Genomic DNA, 27,211 nt, shown 5'->3' with positions numbered 1-27,211 from the left:
ACTACTGTCAAACAGTAGGTTTAGATGATGGAGCTTCTATTGACAGTACTTGTACAAGGGAGCGGACCCCCCTAGGTGGCTTATTTACACATTGTAGCTAGTGACGTATTATAACAGCCCAGCCTCCGGAGCAGTCACTAAACCACTTCATGGGGGAGCATTATTTGTATTGTACATGTATTGAATAATATAGAAGGTGTGCGTTCAAGCCACCTTACAAGGAAATAAATCAATTAATAATGGAACATGCCATTTTGCTGTCGTGGTGAACGACTTAACGGGGGTCACATCATCAAAACCTAATAGGGGCATCAGACAACTTATTGCTCCTTAATCGTTTATGTCTTATTTTGTACTTGTTTATTGTGACAGCAACACATGTTGCCAATGAATGATGTGTACCACACATAGCATCCGGTGAGGGCTCAAAACATTTTACAAAGGCACTTTGTAGTAACTGAATGTTTTACAGTGATGCGCATTGTAACATTTTAGAGGGGCGCAGAATGTCAGATGCACAAATATTTACTATCATGCATAGACTCAGAACATCTTACTGGAGTGCAGATATGCCAATTTACAAAAGAAAACAATAGAATATTGGTGTCAATAGCCTGTCTTTTAACCTGGATCTCTTACAGGTGCAAGGATTAAATATGTAGCCCCTGGCACGCAAGTATACATTTAACTAGCCATTTGATAGCAGCATGCAAGCTGCAGAACCTTTAACTACAGGACACACATGGAAACTTTCTGGAATTCAGAATATTTCAGAAGGGTGCAGGAGTATTGTGGCATCTTGCAAGAGCACATCATTCCCTACAGAGGACCATACTTCGCGTATTGCAGAGATACAGAACGTCTTGAGGACACAGACCTTCTTCTGCATTACAAAAACAGAGACTGGCATGCACATTTGCACAAAATGTATACTTGCAGGGAAACAGATCCTCTTGTAGGGGTTCATTAATTGCCGTTTATAGAAAAGAGTTTTCACCAGGACGGAGGACATAGCATTTAGCCGACCATGGTATTTTAAAGGGGCACATACTTTGCCTGGGCACACGTGTATTACAGGGAACATGCATATCACGTACAGTAGATTAGAGCATGGTAAGAGTTCATGTACAAGTGAAAGAAGGAAGCCACTGGATACAATGTGATTCCAATGAGGATAGACTGGTAATAAAGCAGTAACAAAGGTGTTACAAAATGTTGCTCCAGTTGATACATGGGAAAGATTTAACTGTTTCTGAAAAGCTTGGGACTGATGGAAAATGTAAAATTGTAGGAGAAGACAGCCTTGCTTCATAGCCATTGTCACTTTCACGACCTGAATACTCTACTTTTTCAACAACCAAACAGTTCCACAGCAACCAGGGAACAGGAGCCTTCAACATCCATTCATCCCTAATAAAAGTACTGTTCCTGCTCTCCTTGCTCTACAATATCCTATCTGTGAAAAAGCTTGGCAAGGTTTTGAGATTGGCTAAGTACGGCTGGCTAGTCATTGCTCAATGTACCAAACTTCAGAAAGATCGCCTGCCAATTTCTTTCTTAGCTCCAGTGTTGGTCTACTGATAGGTATTCGAGCTGTTCTGTACCTCTGATTCAAACATCATTAGTTTAAATGCAAACTGCACGCCACGATAACTGCAATTTTTAGCACTACTTCTCACCCAGATGTTTTCAGCTTTTGTGTAAAAGAAAACCAATGTTCCCTATCAGATGACTGCATCACAAAATTCTCACAGGTTCAAAGGCACTGCAGATCTATATGGCACCAACATTAACTAGACTTTAATAAAACTCACAATTTGCATTGAACACTCTGCCTTCAGTTTTATTATTCTTCTCACTCACTGCACCCCTCATTTGCCAACTTTTACAAGGCTTCTCTACTCACAGAAGGTTCTGCGTGGCTATCCGAACCAGATTCAGTTCTACATCTGCTTCAGCTGCAATTTTCTGAATGTGCCGAAATCCATCAATATACGGTAAAATCTGAGAAAAACAGAGAAAATGTTGGCTATTTTTAAGAAGATGAACGTGAAGAATAGAAAAAGGTAGGAAAATATAATATGGGTGACTTGGTTAGGTTCTGTGGAAGAATATCCTAGAAGCACAGTAGTAATGGATTTATAAAGCAACATTGGTGGAGGGTGTACGGGCATCGGCTAAAGGGGAGGGTGTGGGAAATGGTATACAGCAACAAAATCAAGGGTCAATGGTTTGAAAGTACCAATTGTCACTAACTTGGATAAGCTTGTCATGTACAGCGTTCGTAAACAACTGAATTGTGATTTGACGGGTCAGATAAAACGCCATTTAATGCAGTTTGCGGTAAATGGTGTAAATAAAAGTTGTTGAGGGATGGTGTTTGGGTTACAGACTGTGGAAGGGATGGTCTTCGAATGGTTGTTGTGAGCGCTGATGGAAGGTAGCTGGCTTTAAGACAAATGCAGGCGAGCTTACTTTGGAGATAATGTAGGAGCTATGACTGTCTGGGTGAAGAATAAATCCCAGCAACGTATGTGCTGTTCATAGTGATGGTGGTGGTGCAGCGATACTAGCTGTTAAGGACGACTATACTCGAATGCAAGCTTTAGAACAAACGCTGTACTAGCTACGAATGGTGGTGTAAGTGTGCATATTGAGGTTTTATAGGACCGTCTTTAAAGCTAGACTTAAAAGTTGTTTGACTGTTTAAGCCAGCATTAGTCTAATAAAACATGGAGAAAAAGAACCTAAGAATTGTCTTGAATAAGTGATTTTTAATGAGCATGCAGAGTGAACTGAATCCCTCTCTGCCGAGTGTTCAATGTATGGATTTAAGTACTGCTGAGTGTACATGATTGAAAAGAAAGGAACACAGACCCACCACAGAAGTACATGCTCTAACGTATCAGCTGGTGTGCACTAAAGCTGCTAAAGAGGTCGTCCAGATACATTGTTTTTTAGTGCTTAGCTTCTTAGCAGAGGTGGGTGGTGATAAGAGTGTTAGTTTGCGATAATTGGGATAAATTTGGTCCTGTGTAGAGATTATCAAGAGCACTGGAAAATGAACAAAAACACCAAATATTTCACAGACCATCTAAATAAATCATCGAAAGGTTATGAATTTCAAGCACCACCAACCTAGGTCAGATTCACATCGGATACACAAGAGAGGCATTCCTCAAAATCCATGTCAAACAGTCATGTAATCAGACACAAATGCTAGTTCATACAAGTGCTCTTCCACGACCCCGCGACCTCTCTTGCAGCAGCAACCTCCAAAACCCTTGGGAGGACTGTTGCCTTCAACAAAGACTCCGATCTCCTGAGGACAGTGGACCTGTCCGGAAAAAACAGACTCCAAAGACTCCGAATCCAGGTGGATCCGCGTCCGTAGCCCACTCTGCACCAGACGCCTACGTCCCGAGTCTGAATGGCTCACCTGTGCAGTGAAGTCTTCCCGGCGATCCTGACCTTGTGTCCAGCATTGGCTGACCTCTCCTGCCCTCCATGACGGCCCCTGCAGAGTGAATCCAGAGGGTCCCCCCATCTGACACTGACTCCCGAAACAAGCCTCTGACGTCCAAAGGCACCCCTACACCCGAAGTCCCTGGGTCTTGTTGAGCTAAACCGACTGTGCCCACAAGACCCTCTACATCCCAATTTACCTCTGCTCTTGCTGGTCTTCCTCCTGCAACCTCCGGTACCAGGCTTGAAGCCTCTTTACCAAGAAAACCCCCATTGAAAAGCATTGGGCGCCTGACGTCAAAGTTGCACCCTACACCCGGACGCCCGTGCCGCAGGTGGTGTAGGTTTGGTGCTGCTTTGTGGCCCCTCTTGTCCTTAAATTAACCCCCAAAGCCTGGCCCCTACAACCTATTTACCTATCCGCAAGCAGTATGGCTCCAGGCACACCCTGTCTCCAATGGAAAGCATTGGATTGAACTCTGATTTTGACCTCTGCACCTTGCCGCCCCTGTGCCACTGGTGGTGCAGTGTTGGTACTTACTTGACCCCTGGCCCTTGCTGATTTTTGGTTTCAAAGACTGAAATTATAAGATCCATATTTACCTAGCGAAAACAAACTGTTTTTTTCCCCTTGTGTTGAGCTGGCGCCTCCTGAGTACACGCAATTCTATGTAACCAATCGATGCAGTGCAAAAAGGTGAGGGAAAATAACACCCTGAACCCTCAAACGGGACCCTTGGCACCGTCCACTATTGACATGTAACACAATCCTATGCACACAATAAATTAATCAGCACTTGTGATATGGTTTTATCACTGTATTGTGACTGCATATTAAAAACTCAATACAAAGGTATTATTCTTTTTAATGATTAAGGTCATTGGGTGTTCCTATGTTCTTTATTTTAGATGGATTGCCCAGCCGACACGTGTTTCATTGTGGGTGATATCCCAATCAACTTCTTCAGGGCTACAAAAGAAAATGTATATGTGGGATCAGCTAATCCAAGATTCAATTGTGTGGAATTAACATTTATAAAGTGAACACCCAGTGACTTCCCAGTTATACAAGCCACATAGCAATGCAACTGCGTTCTGTGCAAAAGGTTTAATATGAGTCTTAGACCTGGCACCATTGGCGTGGGTCTCCTTTAAATTTTTTGCTGTTATCTCATGTGTTTTTCCGGTTATAGATGCTCTGAGCACTGTGCCACTGCTATTCAGTGCCACTGCTATTCAGTGCCACAGTGCAAGTGCTCCCTATGGTAAATTGATGTAGGGATTAGTGACTCCATGATTGGCTGGATTGGTTTACTTATTAGACCCTAATACAGTGCGCTGCGTGTGTCCAGGGCTTGTAAATCAAATGCTGCTGGTGGGGTTGCAGCGCTGGTTGTGCCACCCACAGAAGTAGCCTGTAAAGTGTGTCTCAGGTCTGCCATTGCAGAGCCTGTGTGCAGTCTGGTACTGCCATGTTGACTGGGCAAATGCGCCCACTTACCAGTCCCTAAAACCTTCCCTTTTTTCATATTAGTCACCCCTATGGTAGGCCCAAGGGTAGGGTGCATTGTAAGTATAAGGTAGGTCATGCCCTGATGTGTGTGGCATGTCCCGATAGTAAATTACAGCCATTTTCGTTTTTCACTATTGCAAGGCTACCTGTTCCCCATAGGCCAGAATGGGCAGATTGATTATAACATCTTATAATCCAAACTGACTCAGGGAACTAGGTAAAAATTCGAGTTTAGTATGCCTGAACTCAGAAGGATAAGATACATCTTTTAGTGAAGTTGGTTTTAAGATTCTGTGTTTGAAAATACCACTTTTAGAAAGTAGGTATTTTCTTGCCTAACTATCCAATCCTGCCTCTGCTAGGTTGTGTATTCCTTGTCTGGAGTTTGAGTGACAGAGGCTGGGGGATTCCAGTAGGGAGACAGGGTGAGTCAGCACAGGGCTGAATAGACCCATCTGCATGTAGAGTGAGGGGAGGGGAGCACCTGGGACCTGAATAGGGCTGTGTCTGCCTTTCACAATGCTGGCTCCACCTCCTGTGGCGCGTTTGATGTCCTTGGCCACACGGTCAAAGGAAAGAAGGAGTCTTGTCAACAAAGTGCTCCAGGACTGACCAGAACTGGTTTGGACTAGGTACAGACACTCTCTGCCTTCAGAGAACAAAGAGAATAGGTGTATAAAAGTGAGACCCAGACCCCAGAAATTTAGATCACTTTTGGGAAACAAGAAGAACCTTTGCTGAGGAGAAGAACCAGAGAAAAACTGAAGGAGGAGCCTATCCCTAAGCTGAGTGCTGCTTGAGGGGTTAGCCTGCAGTGGTTGCCTGACTGCCAAAGAAAGGAGAAAGGAACTTTGTGCTACTTTCATCGACTTCTAAAGGATCTCCAAGGGTTTGGAAATTGAGCTTGCCTCCTGCTGAAGTCTCAGGGATAACAAGACTTCACCCACCAGCTCCCCTGAGTTCTTTTGAAGTGCCTGCTTTTGTGTTGGGCCTTCTGAGGGACTGCGTGTTGCAAGGAGCTGGAAGCGCGACTCACGAAGAAGAAGCGTGACGCCACCGCAGCCACTCTCGTCGCATCACTGAAGAAGGGTGTCGCCTCTGACACACCGCAGAAGCTCCTTGCATCGCCGGAGAAGAGTGTCGCCGTCGCAGCAGACGCCATCGCATCACAAGAGAAGCGTGTCGCCGCCGCAGCCACTGTCATCCCGTCATTGAAGAAGGCTGTTGCCGCTGCGGCATCGCATCACCAAAGCACCTCTCATCCCCGGAGAAGAGTGTCGCCGTCGCAGCAGACGCTGTCGGATCACAGGAGAAGAGTGTCGCAGGGCCGTCGTTGCTCAGAAGATTTGGTGAGTCGCCGCACGCCTGCTGGGCTTGCACGCATCGTTGTCGCATCAAGATGAAGACGCCATTTTATTTCACTGTACCAGATCTTCATCGCATCACGGCGTTGCAGGTCGCACCACCACGGAAGCGCAGTAAGAAACTGACGCATCACCTCCCCATGCAGAAAAGAACCAACGCATCACCGTCTCCTATGCAGCAGTAGGGAAGCGACGCATCACCGTTCTTGCATGTAAGGAACCGACGCATCACGCTCCCTGCAACTCTTTCGATATATAGCATTACGCATCCAAAGGTACATTGAACTTAAAGTGTCGAATTTACCATCTAAAGAGAACTGAGCTATTTCTACAATTTTTAAAGTACAGTAGTGTGGATTTTTGTCATTTGTGGTCTTGTGTTAAGTCTATATAAAAAGACTTCTCTTTATACTACAACTGGTGTGGTGTCCATCTGTAGTGACACACTGCCTCTGAGATAAGCCTGCCTGCTTGTGCCAAGCTACCAAGGGGGTGAACAGAGGTTATTTTAGGAGTGTACCCCATTACCCTGACTAGATGCAAGGGTCCCTATTTGGTCAAAGTTACCTACCTACGCCAACTAGAGAACCCCCAAATCTAACAATGAGCATATGTGTTGTCCATACAATGCAGTCCAAACGGTGGATGACAGCAACCTCCTCTGTGGAGTTCCGCAAGGATCGTCCCTGAGCCCGACCGTCTTCAACACACACATGATCCCACTAGCCAGCATCAACCTCAAGCAGGCAAATCATCGAGTAGGCCTGACCTTATCATGACTCTTGCACAAACTTAACCTTTCAGAGGAGTTCCTGAAATCTAAACAGCATTGCAGTACAGCTCAATACTTTAGATCCGGAAAGATGCGGTTCGTATTTTATACAAAATTTGAGAGTTGCCTTTGATGAAGAAGTGTAGAAGGCCACTAGCCATGTTTCTCTAAAAACATCCACACACTCATGAGTTAAGAAATGAAAAAGTAGCAGTAAGACAGGCTAAAACCAAAGGGTGCTGGTCTTGCTCATCTTCGGTGCACCAAACATTTAGACTACAGCTCAGTTGGTATAAGCTCATTCTTCATCAAGCTAAAATTACTAATGGAGCTAGTAGCCCCTTTAAAACAGTGTGAGAACTTACAAGTCCTCTTACCTATTAAATACTATCCCTTTAATTCAAGTCTTTGGTGATAGGTTCTCCTCATATTCCGTAGATAAAATATAATCAGTTTATGATATCATTCAAATGGTATGGACAAAAAGATAATCCATCTGATATATCTCATTTAGCAAGAAGTTCCTGTAATTGACACCATTCGTTGTATTCAAGAGTCTCTTACTCGCCAAATGCTGATATCAGTTAGGTCAGGATCTCCTGATTACATCTGCCCCACCAAGGTTTTACATAATTTGACTACAATGGTTCTTTCTTCACTATCAGCACTCGGGGCCGGCTTTAGCACTCGTGGCGCCCAGTGCAACAATACATTTTTTCGCCCCCTACCCCCATGAAGTCCTCCAATTCTCTCCCTACCACCATGCAAAAGTGCCCCTCATCTCTCCAATCATAAGTTAGCGCTTAACACAGCACCCTCCCTGAGGTCAGCACCCCCTCCACAGGTCAGCGCCCAGTGCGACCGCACCAGTCGCACTGCCCTAAAGCCGGCCCTGTCGGCACTCCTAAATCAGTCTTTATCGTCCGGGATAATATTGTATGAATGGAAGAAAAGTGTTATAAAGAAAACTAATCTAGATCCATCTTTGGAATCCTATTATAGACCAATATCACTGCTTACCTCTATTGCTAAAATAGGGGAGAAATACTTAAGTCAAGCATTTGCCCTATCATGTTAAGCAGCATATGATGGACCCTGCACAAATTGGATTTCGCCCTGGCAAGCACACAGACAGTCCTAGTGTCAGTCTTGAATAATCTTAGAATGAGTGTGAACAGAATAAGGCCATAAGAATTGACTTTGCTTGCTGAATTCATATCAGAAGCTACGCATAAACACTGGCTAGATGAGGAGAAAAGAATCTTTTAAATCATTTTGTTTGGTCTACGGAGCCTTGCATGGAACTCGGGCCCCTGTGATCCAAAATCTTATCAATAGATATGTGCTGCCCACATACTACCTTGCACTAAGAAGATCAAGGCATTAGTTCCTCCATTCAGATGATCCCATTTAGAAGGAAGATCTGATGTAGGTGGTAGTGAAAAAGAATACAGACTGTAATGGGGGAAGTAGTTGGATTGCTTACACTGTTTGCAACTGAACAAAAGTATCAGCTGCAGATAACAAATGCTGGATGGCGAGACACCTGCACCCAAATGATACTACTGACCTGAACTTGCTAGTTTGCAAGCTGCCTTGATATGTCTGATGGTGCAAGAGAATTATACTCAAACGGTAATGATGAGCTTGGTCCACAAATTATATGCTGATGCATTCAGTCAACTGTAACACCTACTGTGTGGTGAGTTGCTCCTATCCACTTACTGGGTGTTAAGCTGTCTTGATGCACATGATGGGAGTGTATGTTCCTTTGAGGTGGGCAGTTACTTCAATCCACCTTATGTGTCTTGAGATGTTTGTACCTGTATGCTGCAGAACCAACTTGTAGGGCTAAGGGCTGTACACTGCTTGTATACCTGAGCTGAAGGTTACCTGTTGGGTTGTGATGTGCCTACATTCACCTGATGTCACTCTTTTGGTGATCTGTCTGTATCCTTTTACTTCATGGTAGCATTCTTAACCCATGTACATATTGGTAAGTGGCCTAAACCCACCTGCTGGGTGGTGAGGTCCCACTGCGAGCTGATGAAGTCGCCACGCTCTTCTGTAAAGACAGGCACGTCGTATTCTTGCACAATGGGTGGGCTTGACCGCTGTTCAATCACTTTAAGGTGGATGGTATTAGATTCATCTGTAAAGGGAAAAACAAATAGTGTTATTTCTAGTGTTGGAAGCACTTCCTTAGATTCCAACCATACTGGAGCATTAGATGCATGTATAAGTGAGCTTACAAAGGAATCTATAATCATGAGTAAGATCGACGACTCTATGGATTTCAAACATCTAAAAATGGAAACATGGTAAAGCACTATGGGGGTATAAATTAAATTGCATATTAATGGTGGTATTTTGATTTTGAAACGGGTGAATGTATTTCAGTGCCTGGTATATCTCTTTGACACTACGTATTGTTAAAACAGACACACTCCGCTCATAGAAGAAGAGTTAATTATTTGCCCTTACAACTTGGTTTACAATCTAGGCATGGAAAATGTATTCATTACATTTTAACAGCAGTACAAGGCGAAGGCTTTGATTAGAAGTGCCTTGTAATTTTGCAGTACCCGGAACAAGATGTGACAAGTTCCCCCCGTTAGCTATTCGCAGGTCAATACAGCCAATATTTATTATTGGAAAAAAAGTACCAGTGCATGCAGAATTTGGGAAGTTACCTAAGGTGGTAAAAACGTTGGAGTAGATTGTGTGTGTGTTAAGTGTGATCAGTCAATGAAACAGAAAACTTTGCTCAGTGCATGGCTCGGAGTCCTTACTGCTTAGACCGCACCAGCATTTTCACAATTACTCTGAAGGAGGCTTCGTTACTTGTGAGGAGCAGTGAGCAGGAACTGCAGAGGTGGAACTGAGGAGCCTGGCATTAGCAAAATATGTAACTCTATTCTCTTTGTGTGTCTCAATGATGCCAGGATTGGCAGACGTTTTGATTTAATTTGAATCTGTCCAATAGTTTTTGAAAAAATACTTAATTCCGATTTAGCAACTGTGAGTGTAGCTGAACCATTTCATACATTCCAAACTGTAAATCAATTTGATTGTTAAGGAATGCCTCGTTACACAAACCACAATGATGATTTACAAACCTGCAGTTGAAGGACTGGGAAATTGAACAGCTGTTTTTGTTTATTTTTTTTACAAGGAAAGTATTACAGTGGACACGGACTACTCGCAAACATCTCACAAGTAATTTTTTTCTTACTGTTGCTGGGCTTAGTCAGCCTATCGGTTTCATAGTTATAAAGATATTGTGGTACACTCCAGGCTTAAAACAAAACCATGATTGCGATCATGGATTAACATTGGGGCGGGCAGCCCAAAAAGATGGTGCTGCACTAGCCCCAGGTCTAAGCTCTGCTCCCAAAACTCGTATTTCTCCTTCGGTAGTGCTACTTAGCATTAACTGAGCCGCTTAACGGTTGTGACGTGGCAATGTCAGAAATCTCTGGGTTTCACCTCATCAGGCAGCAGTCGGAGCCACCACCTACAGTTTCTTCCCCTATCTCTTCTCTGCCAAAGGATAGATGATACCCCATGTGGCTGGGATTGTCAGCAGCAGTAGGGAAAATGATATGTTCTCTAGATTTTCTGTAAACACCGAGGCCGGTTTTCTAGACTCCTTGGCACTAAGATCTCAGTCAACGTGCCAACTCAAATCAGTAAACTATTAGCACTGTATCCAGTCCACAACCCACTGAACATTACTTCAGCAAGATGTGTTTCAGGCAACAATCAATCCCATGAAACGTTAGTCGAACTTCCAAACCTTCTTTCATTGATAATCAAACTCAAGAACACTAGAACCGCCAAGGATAGATTTTAAAGATTTATTTTAAATCAAAATCCTAGTCTAGTGCACACAAGATGAATAGTAACCACAATAAAGACAAATAAAATGGCGATACCAAAGGGCAGCAGCAATGTTATCCAAAAGTGGAAATAAGAGGAACTGCTCCAACAGGATAGTTAATATATGTCTATAGCAACACTACCCTAGTTCTCCTACTTCTAAGCACTGATCTCATTCTAGCACAGCAAAAAAGAAGACATATTTTGAGTTTCAGGGATGGTACACAGCTGCATATCTGTTTCAACAATACAGCTCTATGTCCATTGATCTGGCAAGGTATGCTATTCTTGTCTCACAAGGCCAGCTGCACTGTAAGTCAGTGAGCCAAGTCTAAGTGCCTTCAGTCCCAGTAGCCATCAACTGAGATCAGAGAAGGGATTCTGTACGACCCGTCCTAAATTCGCATTCACTCTATCTTTCAGTATCCGTGCCCAAACGTTTATAACAATCTAATTGTTGTTAAAAACTCTCTGCAAAAAATATTAACAGAAAGTGGCCTGATGCCCTTTAAACTATTTTTGTTCAATGAAACTCTACATTTTCTAAATAACATCATAAACGACACACAGTTGTCAATCTTCTAGAAACTCTCAGAAATCAAAAACAAGATAATGTAGAATGAAGTAGCTAGCTTTTAGATTAACCCCTTAACAGCTGAGCAGCCCTCTCCCCTCCCCCAGTACTGAGCCCTTTGTTGACTAATTGGGGTAGTTCTCACTTAGGGTGCCATAACTGTTTTCCACATAAGGTATCTAACCCAAATTTGTGCCCCCCCCAACATCCCGATGATTCTAAAGGTACCCAGGGTTTGTGCATTACCCTGGAGGGGACTAAGACAATAGGCAAAATGTAGCTACATTTTGAGTATTGGGGGAAATACAGGAACAAAGTACTCTGGATAAAAGTGACTTTTTTCTAGCTACAAATGGCATCAACGAACGTTTGCTGTGCAAAAATCTCCATCTTCCCACGTTTCAGGTACATGCAGGGGTGAATACATTTTTTTTCCCTAAAGTTTTGGCATTTTTCAAAGAGGTAGCTAATTTTCTTTATTTTTTGTGCTCTCAACCTACTTTCTGTTTGTGGTGGAATCCAGTGTGAAACCAGTGAGTATTCCAGAAAAGCTATAGATTTCTGAAATGTAGACAAAATACCGAATTCAGCAAAGGGTCATATGTGTAGATCCCTCAAGGTTTCCCCAAAGAAACTAACTGTTGAAATAAAGAAATATTGAATAGTAGTAGGAAAAAAGAGCCATTTGTGGCAAAGATTTAATTTGTTACTTTTTGTCACAATCCCCGATTTATGAAGGCAATATACCATAACGTACACTAGACCCTTCTGGTTGCGGGCATATACAGGGTTTATACATTCTCCAAGAACCCAAGAGTACCCAGAGCCAACAACAGCTGCCCTGTAGAATGGTTTTCGTTGTGTTGCAAGTATAGACAAACTCATATGGGGAAATATTTAGAGTGAAAACTGAATATCAAGGAAACCTACGTATTTCTGAAAGGGACACAAAATAAGGTGTTTAGGAGCAGTAGTTATTTGCACATCACTGAATTTTTGTGTACCCGTACTAGCATATGATTTGAAGGACATTTTTCCAAATGTCTTCTTTATTACACACTGGCTTACATTTGGAAAACAAAAATGCAGAGAAATCCAATCGGTAATAGCAAATGTTCTACTATTCTATGCTTCCACATGTCTTCCAATAAAAATGGTACCTCACTTGTGTGGTTAGGCCTAGTGCCTGCGACAGGAAACGACCCAAGCCGCAACATGTATACATCACATTTTTCTACTGAAAACTGACCATGTTTTGTAAAGTTGGTAGCTGTGGATTTTGGGCCCCAACTCACAGATGGGTAACCTAGCAAACCTCGATATTTTTTTAAAACTAGGCACCTGGGGAAATTCAGGATGGGTTGGCTTGAGCGGCTCTCACCAGGTTTTTTTTTACCCAGAATCCCTTGCAAATTTTAAACTATGACTTAAAAAAATACAATTTCCTCACGTTAATGTGATGGAAAGTTCTGAAATCCACGTGGACCCACAAACTTCCTTCCACCTAGTATGCCCTCAAGTCTCCTAATAAAAATAGTACCTCACTTGTGTGGTTAAGCCTAGTGCCCGTGACAGAAAACAGCCTAAAACACAACATGGATACATCACATTTTTCCTCTCCACGGCTCACCCGCTCGCATTTGCGAGCCAGATTTAATTAGGCCAAGCTATTTTTAGGTCCTACTCGCCCTTTCAGGTGAGTAGGAAGACAAACTGACTTTTGACCTCTGTCTCTGAAAGCAGAACAAATGTGACAAGATAGCAAGATTTAAAGGCATCTTTATTGCTCACAAAGTGAATGAGCAATAAAAATGTCTTTAAACAGGGATGTGGAATTCATATAACCCAACGCCCGGGACATATTGTTTGGGGTCAAGGGCAACAAGTTTTAATGTGTATTTTGTCCTTGGGACAAGTAGGCCCAACCCCCTGCAGCAGAAACCCTTTGGCTGCCAGTTTGCATTAGCACATTAAGGGTCAGGGAAGGGCACTGCCTGAAGTTAAGTTATTATTTGTGTGCCTATGTTAATGCTGTTCAAACTTGTATTCATGGTTCATTAATTGAAAGCCTTTATTATTAGGGTGAGCGCTCTAAGTAAATGTATGTTCTGATCGCACTACTGACAGTGGTTACAGTATAAAAATGTGTACTTACGGTTTCAAAGTTTAGCAATATGAGGCTATGCATAATGCTCCCAGAATGCTCTCTGATTAAATGCAAATATTTGCAGAAGCTTGAGAGCAAGATTAATGACTCTCTGCTTTCAATATAAAATGTTCCTAAAAAAATGAAAGTAGGAAAAAAAAACATTTTGCTAAACTACTTTGACATTTCAGGTACCGTTTCTTTGCAGCATCATTTAGTAAAATGTGTTGGTGCATGCTAGTATTTCGCAAAAATATTCATATTGGAAAATCAGTGTAACCAGTTTCAATAAGATTATGAGAAACATAAAAATAAACAAGCTTTGGCAAAGCCAGTAGGTCTGAAATTAGTGATCAGCTTTTTAGTTTTTCCAATACTTGACTTGCTTTGGCATGGTTTTGTAAAGCCTACTTAATGTGAGAGCTGCCGGGCCCTCACCATTATGACAAACATTGGCAAAAGCAAAAACAAATTGGTCTAAAAAAAGCACTCACTGCCACATTAGTTACTGCCACTGAACAAAACTACTTTGTGTGCCAATATACTCCTTGTGAAAGAGCTTAATGCCATCACTCACAGTGAAGCCAGCCGACACAGAGAGAGGGAGAGAGAATTCTAACAAACACAAAAGGTCGTGGTTAACGCCAGACCAAATTAGGGGCAGCTGTATGGCTTTCGTGAATTTACAAGAATTTATAGAAGTAGGGCAAGAAATGTACTCCTAGAAAATATTTGTGAACTGCAGTTTATCATGAGCAAATATGCATGTGTAGATTTTCCATGCGAAAACCTGAGTGTTTGCAAGGTCATTTTCCCATCAACCACTTTTTTCCCCAACTCTGGAAGAAGGTTTACTCCTGCCATTGTCAGGAGTACATTTCCAACACGTCTCAGTATGGGAAAAGATTAGAGAAGAGTTGTTGAAAACCCTTAAAACATCCAAGTTAGTAGATTTGCACAAACTTAAAGGGCATTCCAACCCTGGAACTATTGCTTACCACTACCTTCAGTCCCAGTATGTAGATCTGCAGAAATGTGGCAACATAAAGGGATTGCTAGTATTCAAAAACTACTATGGTATGAGCCCTGGCATAATCAGAGAGGCTATCCAGTTACACTCTGTGTCCCACAAGGATCCTCCCTATCCCCGACATTGTTCAATCTAGTCATGGAACCACTCACCGCACTGCTTCAAGCATCTAACGTGCAATTTCACATGTACGCAGACGATACCCAACTCTACCTTAAAATACACACCCCTAAGACATCAAACTACTCAACACAACTTTAAAGAATACTCAGACATGGCTGGCAGAGAATCATCTCAAACTGAACGCGCTAAAAACTGAATTCCTCCTAATAGCACCTACCGCAAAAGTCTCCATCATGCAGGATTGGCTTAAACATCTTACTGCTTTCAACGTCCAACCATCCATCGTGGATTCAGCGAAATCATTAGGCATAACCCTCAACTCTAATCTCAACATGCAACATCATATCAGTAATGCAACGAAGGGAGCTAATTTCCAAATAAATACATTGAGGAAGCTGAAACCCTTCCTAATAGCAATGACTTCAGGACTGCAGTCCAAGCCCTAGTTATCCCTCAAGTGGATTATGGAAGTGTCGCCCTCTGTGGCCTCCCCATATCGACAACCGCACCCCTAAGAGCCTCTATTAATGCCGCAGCGAGACTCATCACTGGCTCAAAAAAACGCTCACACATCTCTCCCGACTTAAAATCCTTGAACTGGCTGCCATACGAAGCTAGAATACACCTGAAAATCGCATGCATGATGCACAAGGCCATACATCACAACTCGCCTAGTTATCTCGCTCGGAAACTGACAATCTCCGGTGGCTCTAGAGCCACAAGAAGCACGGAAAATCTCCTATTGAAACCACAAAGATTCCACAAGAAAAAAACATATAAACGCTCCTTCTCAGGAATGACGCCCAGGATCTAGAATGCTCTCCCTCCAGAAACCAGACTTATCCCATCCACGGCATCCTTCAAAAAAGAAGTAAAATCGATCCTCTTGGCTAAATTCACATGAATATAGTCTATGGAAATCTCAAGGCTCACTATCTTTCCTTCTATGACAATGACCATCCAGACCACCTATGCACCTTTGTTGCCTTGCCTTGAATCTATGTGTAATCATTTGCTCATCTTTGCAGAAAATGCTTTGTTAACGATTCTTATGTCTTTGTGTCTCATATGTGTGTACAGCGCTCTGATATCCGTGAGGATCTTGTTCGCGCTCTATAAAACTTTCTAAATAAATAAATATAAGAGCTCTTATATAATGAGATTGCTGCCATAATTTGTCGCCGAACCACATGGCACCAAAGGGACAAGCAGATTTTGTTACAGGACAAGTAGATTTATGAAGCAACTTGCCCCATGGACAAGTAGATATTTTAATAAATTCCACACCCCTGCTTTAAATCTTATCAACTTGTCCCATTTGCTTGGCTTTCAGAGACAGAGGTCAAGTGCATTACAGTTAGGTTGAGTAGCTTTTTTAAGTTACTAGACCTTAAGATCTAGTGAATTTGTTTTTGATTTTTCGAACCCTGTACTCAAAAATGACTCTTTCTTTGCAAAGGGGGTAGCTGTGGAGTTTGGGTCTAGATCTATGGCACCCAAGGACACCTAGAAAACCTGTACTTTTTTGAAAACTAGACACCTGGGGGAATCTAAGTTGGGGTGACGTGTGGCGCTCACCAGGTTTTTTTTTACCCAGAATCCCTTGCAAACCGCAAACTTTGACTAAAACAACATATTTTCGTCATATTCCTGTAATGAAATTTTCTATATTCTGCAGGGAGCCACAAACTTCCTTCGACCCATCACTCCCCCAAGTCTTTCGATAAAGATAGTACCTCACTTGTGTGGGTAGGCCTTGTGCTCACGAAAGGAAACAAACCAAAACGCAACATAGTTACATCACATTTTTCCACTCAAAACAGCTCCTTTTTTTGCAAAGTGGGTAGCTGTGGATTTTGGTCCCCAGCTCAGCCGGCACCTAGGGAAACATTGCAAACCAGTACATTTATGAAAACTAGATACCTGGGAGAATCCAAGGTGAAGTGAATTGTGTGGCTCTCATCAGACCTTGTAAACCTCAAACGTTAACTAAAAAAAATATTTGCCTCATTTCTGTGATGGGAAGCTCTGGAATCTGCAGAGTGACCCCACAGTATGTCAAAAAGACAAGGGGCCACAGAAGAGGCTTGACACTCAAGTCCCAGGCGTGCCTGCGGGAGAGGAATTCAGGGGCTAATAAGACCTCACCAAAGAAAGTGGACAGTTGAACGTAGGATAAAAACAAAAGTACCCAAGATGGAAGGAAAAAAAAGTCCCTGCAGCACCACCACCTGCACAAATATACTTTTCTGTGATATAATGGTGAATTGGAAAGACAGCAAACCTTAAGAGAAGTTCAGCTGGCGTCAAGAGACACCTAACCAACACTGGAGAGTAAAACTAACTTGATGAGGGCTTTAAGATGCGGTGGCCCTTCCTACACATCTCCGGTTCCTGTGGGAGTGGCCTAGAGCCCAGGCACGAGGGGATTGCGGTGCTGGCCCCCTCCATTGGTGAACTGCTTCCCGTGGGGCCGTGAGGTGGGCTCTAACAGCGGGCGGACGCAGTGGTGTCGCGGTGGCACCAGCCGTCTGCCCTGAGCTCTGTGCCACCGAGGTTGGACTGGCCCCCCCTGACCCTGATCTGACATCTGGCCGTACATTGGAGCCGAAGGTGAGATGATAGGGTGAAGTGGGGTGCGGCAGGTTGGTGGCGAAGCTGCTCGTGAGTTCCGCTGGCTCGTATTGGTATCCTGCCGAGGTCCTGCTCCTTTTCGCTGCTGGGCTGAACTTCTGATGTCTGCTGGGCTCTGGGACCTGTTGATCCCCCTGACCACTGTGCTGAGGCTCCTTGACCCCATATTGGAGACTTTCCGGTGCGACGTTTGGCGCGCGGTCTCCCACAGAGCGGCGTCTCCTCGCTCCCGATCACCGGAGGGGACCGGATCGGCAGCGCTCCTCTGAGTCCTGGGGCTGGGAGGGACAGCGGAGTCAGTGAGTGGCCACCCACGGCCTCGCTGCCCGACGGCGCCATCGATGGTCAACACTGGCGTGGGTGGATCCTGCTGCCACTCTGGAGTCTTTGCGTCTGCCGGTAGAGAGGTGAGAGGCGTGGGTGTCTGAGCTATGCCCCGCCATAAGTGCCATCCTTAGAACACATGCTCTCCTGCGCCACGCCCGACGATCACTGGGAGCTCGGCATGAGCTTTCCCACCCAACCGGGACCACCTGCTCTTCCTGTCCGATGCATGTCCAGGACCGCTGCTGGGGAACGGTCCCTCGTGGGCCTCACCAACGAGGTGCGTTGGTGCCTCTCTCGGTGGGCCAGGACGCCTGGGAGGGGGCCTGCGGAGCCCTACACTACTCCCCAAACCCGTTCAGCGACTGTGCATTGCTTTGGATGTCACTGGACCGCCCAGGGGCCGTCAGGTGGGGCAGACACCAAGAAATCGCTGGCATTGGTGGCTCTGAAGACACCTGCTAGGTCGGCTGCTCCTGCACGACCGCCCATGATGGTGAAAGATAAAGAACCCAAGTAATCTCAACAGGGTAAACTGGACCACTACGCCAAAGTGCTCCCAGCTCTGTCGGGTGAAGAGGGTGGCCCCCTCCTCCCATAGACACTACAACCATCCTGCAAGCTATTTGTGAGTCCAGAGAAAACCTGGAGGGGAAGATAGCGGAGGTTCGCTCAGAGGTTACGCTGCTGCAACACGATCGCCGCAAAATCTCCGAACGAGTGCCCGAGACCGAACACTGCATCTCAGAACTTGAAGATGTCTCTCATGACATGTGGAAAGATGTGACAGGAATCTTGGCATCCATGGCGGAAGTGGCCTGGAGAGTGGAGGATGCGGAAAATAGGGCCAGAAGGAATAATCTGAGATTTGTTGGTTTTCCGGAAAAAGCAGAGGGGTCTGATACGGGGCAATTTCTTTTGACTTTCCTGAAAAATTCCCTACCACAGACGCCGTTCTCAACCTGCTTTGTTATAGAACGGGCGCACAGGATGCCAAATTTTGCTCCACCACCTGGGGCCCCTCCTCGACCCCTGATAGCACGTTTTCTGAACTTTCAGGATAGAGACTTAATACTGTGGGAAATCCGGAAAAAAGGAGAGGTCCGCTATGATAACACCCGAGTGATGATTTTTCCAGACTACTCCTGTGACGTACAAAAACAGAGACGGACCTTTGCCCAGGTCAAGGTCAAACTTCGATAATGGGGCTCCAGTATATGTTATTATTCCCGGCCAAACTGAAGGTCATCTTTTAAGGCTCCACGTTATTCTTTCAGAACCTTGAAGAGGCGTAGTCCTGGATCGAGGAGCGTCCGCAGCTAAGGCGTGCGACACAGAGCACCTCCACTCAACCTCCACTGAAACGAGGGGACATGTCCCAGGACAGACCCAAAGATAAACGCCGACGACGAGGGTTGAGCCCCGAACTCAGCGGGGAGTACTCCTGGGCGAGAATTGCAACCCAGAGATACGGACACGCTCCTATCAGAGTCTGGAGACAAAGTGGTTCGCTCACGCCCATTGCGTTCCCTGAACCGATCAGAAGATACTGGCCACACCGAACTATCTAAGAGGGAGGACTCAGATGACGTGCCTAGTGAACACTTGTTGCTTGAAAGTATTCAATGCTTAGAATCAACTGAGCAGAACCTCCAGGCTCCAGACAAGCAGAACCAGCAGCCACCAAACAATGGCGATGGGGACTGAGAATCGGGGCCGGCTGGCCATCAACAGACATTAAGACTTTCCCGAGGCTTAGTGGGCATCTAGAGACTGAGAACTGAGCTAGGGAAGCACTTCGTGTGAGGTTATTGTTCTATTATTGTGTAGTTAATTGTCTGTGGGGGGTGACAGACCTCTTAGTGGATTACCCGTACCAAAGTTGTCATGTTGACGAGTTGGGGGGCGGAGGGGGTGTCTGAAGAGTGTTGGGTGGGGGGTGGTTGGGACAGTGTTTTAGTATTACATTGGGGATGTTTGATGGAAATGGAGATCATTTGATTCAAGGTCTTTTAAGTGTTAAGTCACTATGGCAGAAGATAAATATGCAGTAATGACATGGAATGTCAATGGCTTAGGTAACAAAGTTAAGAGGGGGTTGGTGACCCAATACCTTAAGAGGCACAAACCTGATATAGTATTCCAGCAGGAAACACACCTGTTGGGATCGAGCTGCTCTTTCCTAGGACGGGGACACTACACCACTCACGCGGGATTTACCAAAGGCTCACGAAGGGTGGTAATCCTCATTAGAAAATCCCCTCCCTTTCATGTCACACAACAATGGGTAGATACAGAGGGCACCTGTGTGGCAGTAAGAGGCATTTGGAAACGTAAGACATTCCTGCTCATTAGTGATTATGCACCCCCAAGGCTGCAACAACGCATGTTGGATAACGTAGCCGCGCTCCTTTTGCAATCTGACCCAGCCATACACATAATTGGGGGTGATTTTAATGATGTACTTGAGCCCTCGCTGGATCGCACCCACACTCGAACGGGAGCCCCCATGACCACACCTCTGGCCCGCTTTTTAGATACCCTGGGACTGTCTGATCTGTGGCGGCAACACCACCCGCATCAATGGGCATACTCTTATGTTTCTGGGGCCTACAGACTGTTCTCACGACTGGATTATCTTTTCGCCCCGGTGGGGGAAGTACATCAGGTGGATACCATAGATTACCTGGCTAGGGGCATATCTGACCATTCTCTCCTACTGATGAAGGTGGGCAGCGGGGGTGATCATCAAACAGCACAGTGGAGGCTGAATGCTTGGGCATTGCAGGACGAGACAATCACTGACGAGCTCTGGGTAGACTCCGAGCTCTATTTCAGTGAAAATGAGGGCTCTGTCACGTCTGCGGTCACTTTATGGGAGGCGTACAAAACGGTCCTACATGATTGAGCACAGAATATAATAGCCCATAAGAAGAAACGTGAAGCCCAGGAGATTGAAGAGGTGGTCTGATCATGCTTTACGCCAACTCGAAATAACCAAGCGAGACTACCTGGCCCATGCGACCAAAGAGGTGCGAACACAACAATTGGCAACCCAACACAAACTTTATGAAACCGGGGATAGAGCAGGGAAGTTATTAGCATGTTTGGGACAGAAGGAAATAGAGTCACAATGGGTACTGTCTATTAAGGAACACAATGTCACCCACACCACCCCTGAGGCTATAGCGGGAGCCTTTGCGAGGTACTACACAACACTATACACAGCCCACACCCAGGCGGAAGAACCACAGATACGTCAATATTTGAATGACATTGACCTACCCTCTCTAACACAGGAAGAGACAGACAGTCTATAGGGAGATTTGACACTTGCGGAAGTGACCGAAGCCATTGGCTGACAAAAGGCGGACAAGACTCTGGGTTCTAACGACCGTTCCAGGAGAATTTTTTTAACTGAATAGTGCACTGTTGGCGCCGCATCTTCTTAAGACGTTCCAGGAATCAAAGGATCAGGGGATCCTGTCACGAGACCTCCGTCTAGCCACGGTGGTGGTCATCCATAAGCATGGGAAACCCCCAGAGGAATGTGGGTCCTATCGCCCTATATCCCTTCTTAATATTGAAACGAAGATCCTGGCCACAATCCTGGCGAGACGTCTCCTGACTGTGATTCTCCCACTGGTACAAAGGGATCAGTCTGGATTCATGCCAAAGCGTGCCACACGTTTCAATCTGCACCATCTAGCCAATTGGATGGACATGGTACAGGGTCGGCACAGCCTCCATCTACTCCTCTCGCTTGATGTGGAAAAAGCGTTTGACACGATTCATTGGCCCTTCATGTGGTGCACTATGGAAAAAATGGGCTTCGGCCCGGTCCTCCGAGAATGGCTGGCACGGTTATATAATAAAACAAAAAGAACACAAAAGATGATGGACGGAATTGTGCACAATGGCAAAACATTCACCCCCAGTCACAGATCTGGGTTTAATCCATCGTTATTTTGCTCACCAAGCCACCCCAGTTCAGACATGGCCATATGCAAATCAGTCTTGACCCTGTGCCTCATGGGAACAGTCCAGCCCGAACTGCCAAGCCATATCTTTCCTGGACCGGAATCAAACATCCTAGGACCGGTTTCTGGCTATCATTATTGTTTTCATTTTTTTATATAGGTTTGTTCGATAGCTTATGTATGTACTGGGACCCCTTTTTATATCTATCGTCTTAACACCCAGGTCCCAGTGACTCTAGTGGGTTAACCCTTCCTTCTGTACCAGTAACTGTAATTTGAGCATACTCCATGTATTAACGACTCCTTTTCCCAAGTGTATGTTTTGTTTTTCTTTTTTTTTAAATATCTTTATTTGGCAACACATAAAAGATTGTACAAAAGAGACCGACATATTATAGGAAAATAGTGATCACATAGATCAGCATAAAGAATTTTCAAGTAAACAGTACTATATGAAAGACATTCAAGATTCACTGGGCACCCAAAATGGTTTCAATCCGTCCCGATGCTTTTGCCTTGAATATAAAATTTAGGAGATGGCAAAGGACACATGAAAGGGAAGACAGAATCTCACTTTAGGCGGAGGACATGCAGGTATACATAGCCAACCCTGATGAATCACGCTCTAAACTGAAATGTATATTTGACCAATATAAAAGGTACTCAAGTCTCTGGATTAATTGGGATAAATTCATCCTGGTCACCTAACCAAATTGGATACTTATTACACCCCCTAGGGTGAAAAACACTTTAGATAACTTGAGATTAATAACCCAAACATTCAAAGCTGATAAGCTTGACTCATTGGTGCAGAAGATGGAGACTGATGTCTCCCACTGGAAAGGACTACCTCTCTCTGTCTGTTGGGCCACCATCCCATCCCTTTCAAAATGATCACATTCCAGAAAATGTTGAACATAATGCACATAACTCTACAGCTGAAAGGAGGCCTTCAGAATGGCCCTGGATACCCTCCAGAGATCCAAATTCTACAGGGGTGGGAGATAACACTTCCTAATACCCAGAAATAGTATCAGGCTGCCCAACACATTACAATCAAAAAATGAGTCCTCGTATCACAAGGCAAACCGGCTGTCCAGAATTGACATAGTTATGAAAGGGGAACAGGACTTTATACACTCCAATGTGGAGGTTCCCTGCTCAACAGACCTTGCAAACCACTACAGTGGTGGCAAAGATGTGATGTAATGTGATGTAAACTCAATAGAAAGACGGGTTGAGCCAGTCAATTGACACAGAGGACGCCTTCATGGGTAAGTACAAGAAAGAATTTAAATAATCTGGGAGGATTCAGGTATGGAACACAACACAGATTTGAATGAGGTCAAGGGAGTGAATGGTGTAGCCACGATTTTACAGCCAAAGGAGGAATAAACGCAGTTGGGCCCACAGATCCTCAGATACCTGCAACTACACATTCCCTGCAGGTGTGTTTGGGATTTAGGGAGATGGTGAAATAGACATCACCACTAGAGAACAGATGGTTGGAAGCGGAAATAAACTGCGGAGTAATATTGGGGACCTACGGAAATTGATATATTAAAAGACTTGGTGAAGCAAAGAGGTATTTGGCCTCAAGAAGTAGGTATCATTGAAGATTACAAATAGACAGAGGTCTTAGGGTTCACCAGGGATGTGTTGAATAAAGTCAGCTTTAGACTCATTTAGTTAAACTATAGTATATAGCAACTTACACCAAGCAACAACAGCAGATGCAGGGGTGAGGGGGAGCTAGGACTTTTTCCATACAATATGGAGGTTCCAAATGATTGGAAGCTATTGAGATGTAGTACATAAGGAACTAGAATCCACAGTGCGATTGGAAAACTAAGAAGGCTGCTTTAACTGTGGCCCGTCATCAAAAGATACCAGAAATTGCTTGTAAATGAGACCGTCGTAATACCAAAGAGGGACATAGCCAGAAACTGAGGAAGCCCTGTAACACCAACACTGTATGTGAAGCTTACTTGTACCCATACACCTGTATGTACCGCTAATCTATCACTGGCAGAGATGTCCAACCAAAATTGAGCAAGTCTGGTGCTGCTGGGGAGAGCAAACAGATTGGTTAGACACACAGAAAGGGAGTAAGGGTGACAGTGTAAGTGAAATCCTAAAGCCCCCAGGATCTTTAGGTGTTGTAAGGTGTCACAGAATCTAAATGCAGGGATCAGAAATATGCGGTAATCTCTGTGCCTACAAAATATCAGCGGAGCACAGCACACGATTATAGGGATCACTTTATAGTTTACATAGTGGATTCTCTGCTACAGTGAACATAATCACTATAAGTTGGCAAATGGTTCACAAGCAGAACAAAATCAATGTAAAAAACTGTTTGTGATATTAAAAAAAATATAGAAAACTAAAATCGGTTAAATGGACTATTTTTGTTTATTGGTACCAGAGGAATTGGAAAATACAGAAGGTCAAATTTCAAGAGGAAAAAGCAGACCTTTCATGTGTGCTAGAGTTAGTATGCGAATTCATAGAAAAATTATTTAATGGAATACCATTACTGACAAACTATTTCATCTAAACAGTCTAATGGAAATTTTCAGGATGAATGGCATTTACCATTTCATAGAAACCAATTCATAGAATCTCTTTTTTCCCCGATATTGGCGTCTGCATACTTATTTTTTAAAGATGTCAATGAAATGCTTGCAGGCCTTACATTCAAAAATATTTCTGTCAAAAGGTAGGCATTTTAACCCTTTCCTTCAGGGGACAGTATTTCAAATTAGTATATTTTACATTGTTAAACGATTACTTTGGATGCTTTTAATTCGCTGAACCCTCACCACTCCTAAACACTATCCATCTCTGCCCCTACGTCTAAACTCCACTCGTCCCTGACCCATAAACTCCACTGAACCCTGAACCCTAAAACCCCTTTCTACCCCTAAACTACACTCATCAATGAACCCTAAGAATTCCTTCCCACACCTAAACTCCACCCATCTATGACCCTTAAACTCTACCCATCCCTGAAACCATAAAGACCTTTCTACTCCTAAGCTCGACTCATCTCTTAACAAAAAACCCACTCACGACCCCTAAACTCTACCCACTCAAGAACCCTAAAAACCCCTTTCGACGCCTGGTCCCCATCCATCCCTGACCTCTTAAAATCCTCACACCACCCCTAAAGTCCACTCATCCCAGATCACCCTAAAATAACCCTCCCAACCCCTAAAAACACCCACTCATGACCCCTAAACCCCCCATCCCTGAACCCTAATACTCCTTTCTACATATAAATTCCACCTATCCCTGAACCCTTAAAACCTCATATTACCCTAAACCCCACCCAATCCAGAACACTAAGAACCCTTCACCAAATCAAAAATTTACCCATCACTGAACCTTAATAACATTAACCAGCCCTAAACTCCATTCATCTCTGAACCTTAAAATCCCGAAAAAAACCCTCACAGTTTTTCGCCCACCATGCCACCTTAGCTTACACTAAGCCAGATGAAAATAAGTCTTTACTCTGCTCTAATTGGAACACTCCAGTCTGAACTGCCACGCCGGGTCCTCCCTGGACTGGAATACAAGCAACCTAGGACCGGTTTCGCCCTGACAAGGGCTCATAAGCCAGATATAGCTTGATTCCAGAAAAACATTAAGCACGGAACAAACATCTGGGCACAAATATATGGGCTGAATATATATACATAAGCATACATATGAAGAATAGTTGATTGATCTACAGATAGTTGGCTTTATACCATCCCTAGCCCATAAAGTAAAATTCTCATATTTCTGACTCAACCCTCATTTAAACATTTAATCATATATTGAACACATTGTGAAAGCATCCCGAATGATTCCTCTTAGCTTAACAAAAATGACAGCCCCTAACTCCAATCAAAAAGAACATTGACTTATTGTCCATGCATTAACTCATCAAAGCTATCTTAGGGTTTAGAGATGGATTGAGTGTAGGGGTGCCGAGAGGGTTTTAGGGTTCATGGATGGGCGGAGTTTAGGGCTGGGGAGGGGTTTTTAAGGCTCCCTGTTTTCCGTTTTTACTGATTTTTTCAGATAAATACAGACTGAAAAACATTTATTTTCCTGTCTGTATTTCTTTTTAAATGTGGCTAAAAACGGAAATTGGGTTGTTTTTGAGTGGTTCTAAATGCTATCAGTCATGACTGCCAGGCCAATAGCTGTGCAGATTGACAGACAAGGGGATTAAAAAAAATAAAGGAAATTTAATAAAGAGCCTTAAACAGCAGTAGATTTGCACAACCTTGATACTAAAATGTGCATGATTTCTTATAAGTGCATATTTTATCATCTGTGTGTATATATCATTGAACCCTGTCAAGCGTTCAGGCACGAGTGTACGCTAACTGGTTAAATAAATGCAGAAATATACACATTTCAGCTTAATTTTTTCACAAAACCTTAAAAAAAATATGGAAACATACTGGTAAAATCAGCAAAAAATAAATATGGATAAATGCAGACGGAAATGACAAATATAAATACCATAAAACAGGGAGCCCTAATTATAGATAGTGGTTGAGATGGATTAGAGTTTTTAGGGTTCAGGATGGGGTGGAGTATAGGGTGGTCAGGGGGTTAAAGGATTCAGGGATGGGTGGAGTTTAGACGTAGAAAGCATTTGTAGGGTTCTGGGATGAGTAGTTTAGGGTTTAGGGTGATGCGTTCTTATGGGATAATGGATGGCTGACGTTTAAGGGCATTGAGGGTGTTTTAGGGTTCAAGGATGGGTGGAGTTTGGGTGTGCTGAGGTGTTTTAATGGGTAAAGGATGGTGGGGGTTTAGGCGTAGAAAGCGTTTTTTAGAGAACAGGGAAGGGTGGAGTTATCGTTATTGAGTGCTTTTATGGTTCAGGAATGGTAGGTTTTAGGGGTTGAAAGGGCTTTTGGGATTCAGGCATGAGGGTAGTTTAGGTGTGGTGAGGGGTTTTAGGGGGCAAGGAGTGATTGTGTTTAATGGTTGTGAGGAGTCTGTAATGGATGGTATTAACGGGTGGTGATGGGTCAGTGAATTAAAAGCATCCAAAGTAATTGTTTGACAATGTGAAAGATATAACTACAAAATAACCATTGCATTTACATTTTAAAAAGAAATAAGCATTCAAAAGACAATTTTGACCAAAAAGATATTCTATGAATTGGTTTCTATGAAAAGGTAAATGCCATTCATTCTGAAAATTTCCATTAACAGTTCAGATGAAATGGTTTCTCAGTGTTTGTATTCTATGAAATTGTTTTTCTATGAAATGACATACAACCCCATATAAACGTCTGAACCAGATGGCAGAGAAAAACAATCTAACTATGGAGCCAATGCCCATTCGCATTTTCTACTTTAGTAGTATTCACCACACCACGTGACTTGA

The 27,211-nt window shown here is 43.9% G+C and overlaps 1 protein-coding gene across 2 annotated transcripts in view; it reads right to left on the bottom strand.

Moving 5' to 3' along the window:
* The window catches only part of NPRL2 (NPR2 like, GATOR1 complex subunit), a 192,951-nt gene that overhangs the window by 130,661 nt on the left and 35,079 nt on the right, over positions 1 to 27,211 (bottom strand). For both annotated transcript variants that reach the window (XM_086938716.1, XM_086938717.1), the window contains exons 6-7: positions 9,130 to 9,266; positions 1,907 to 2,004 (exon numbers count right to left, since the gene is read on the bottom strand). In XM_086938716.1, coding sequence (XP_086794842.1) covers positions 1,907 to 2,004; positions 9,130 to 9,266 — 235 coding nt within the window. The remainder of the gene's footprint in view (positions 1 to 1,906; positions 2,005 to 9,129; positions 9,267 to 27,211) is intronic.

Source organism: Lissotriton vulgaris, chromosome 9 (assembly GCF_964263255.1).
Source record: "Lissotriton vulgaris chromosome 9, aLisVul1.2, whole genome shotgun sequence".
Lineage (NCBI taxonomy): Eukaryota > Metazoa > Chordata > Amphibia > Caudata > Salamandridae > Lissotriton > Lissotriton vulgaris.
The sequence above is the reverse complement of the archived record's forward strand: the minus strand, read 5'-3'. Positions and strand labels throughout refer to the sequence as shown.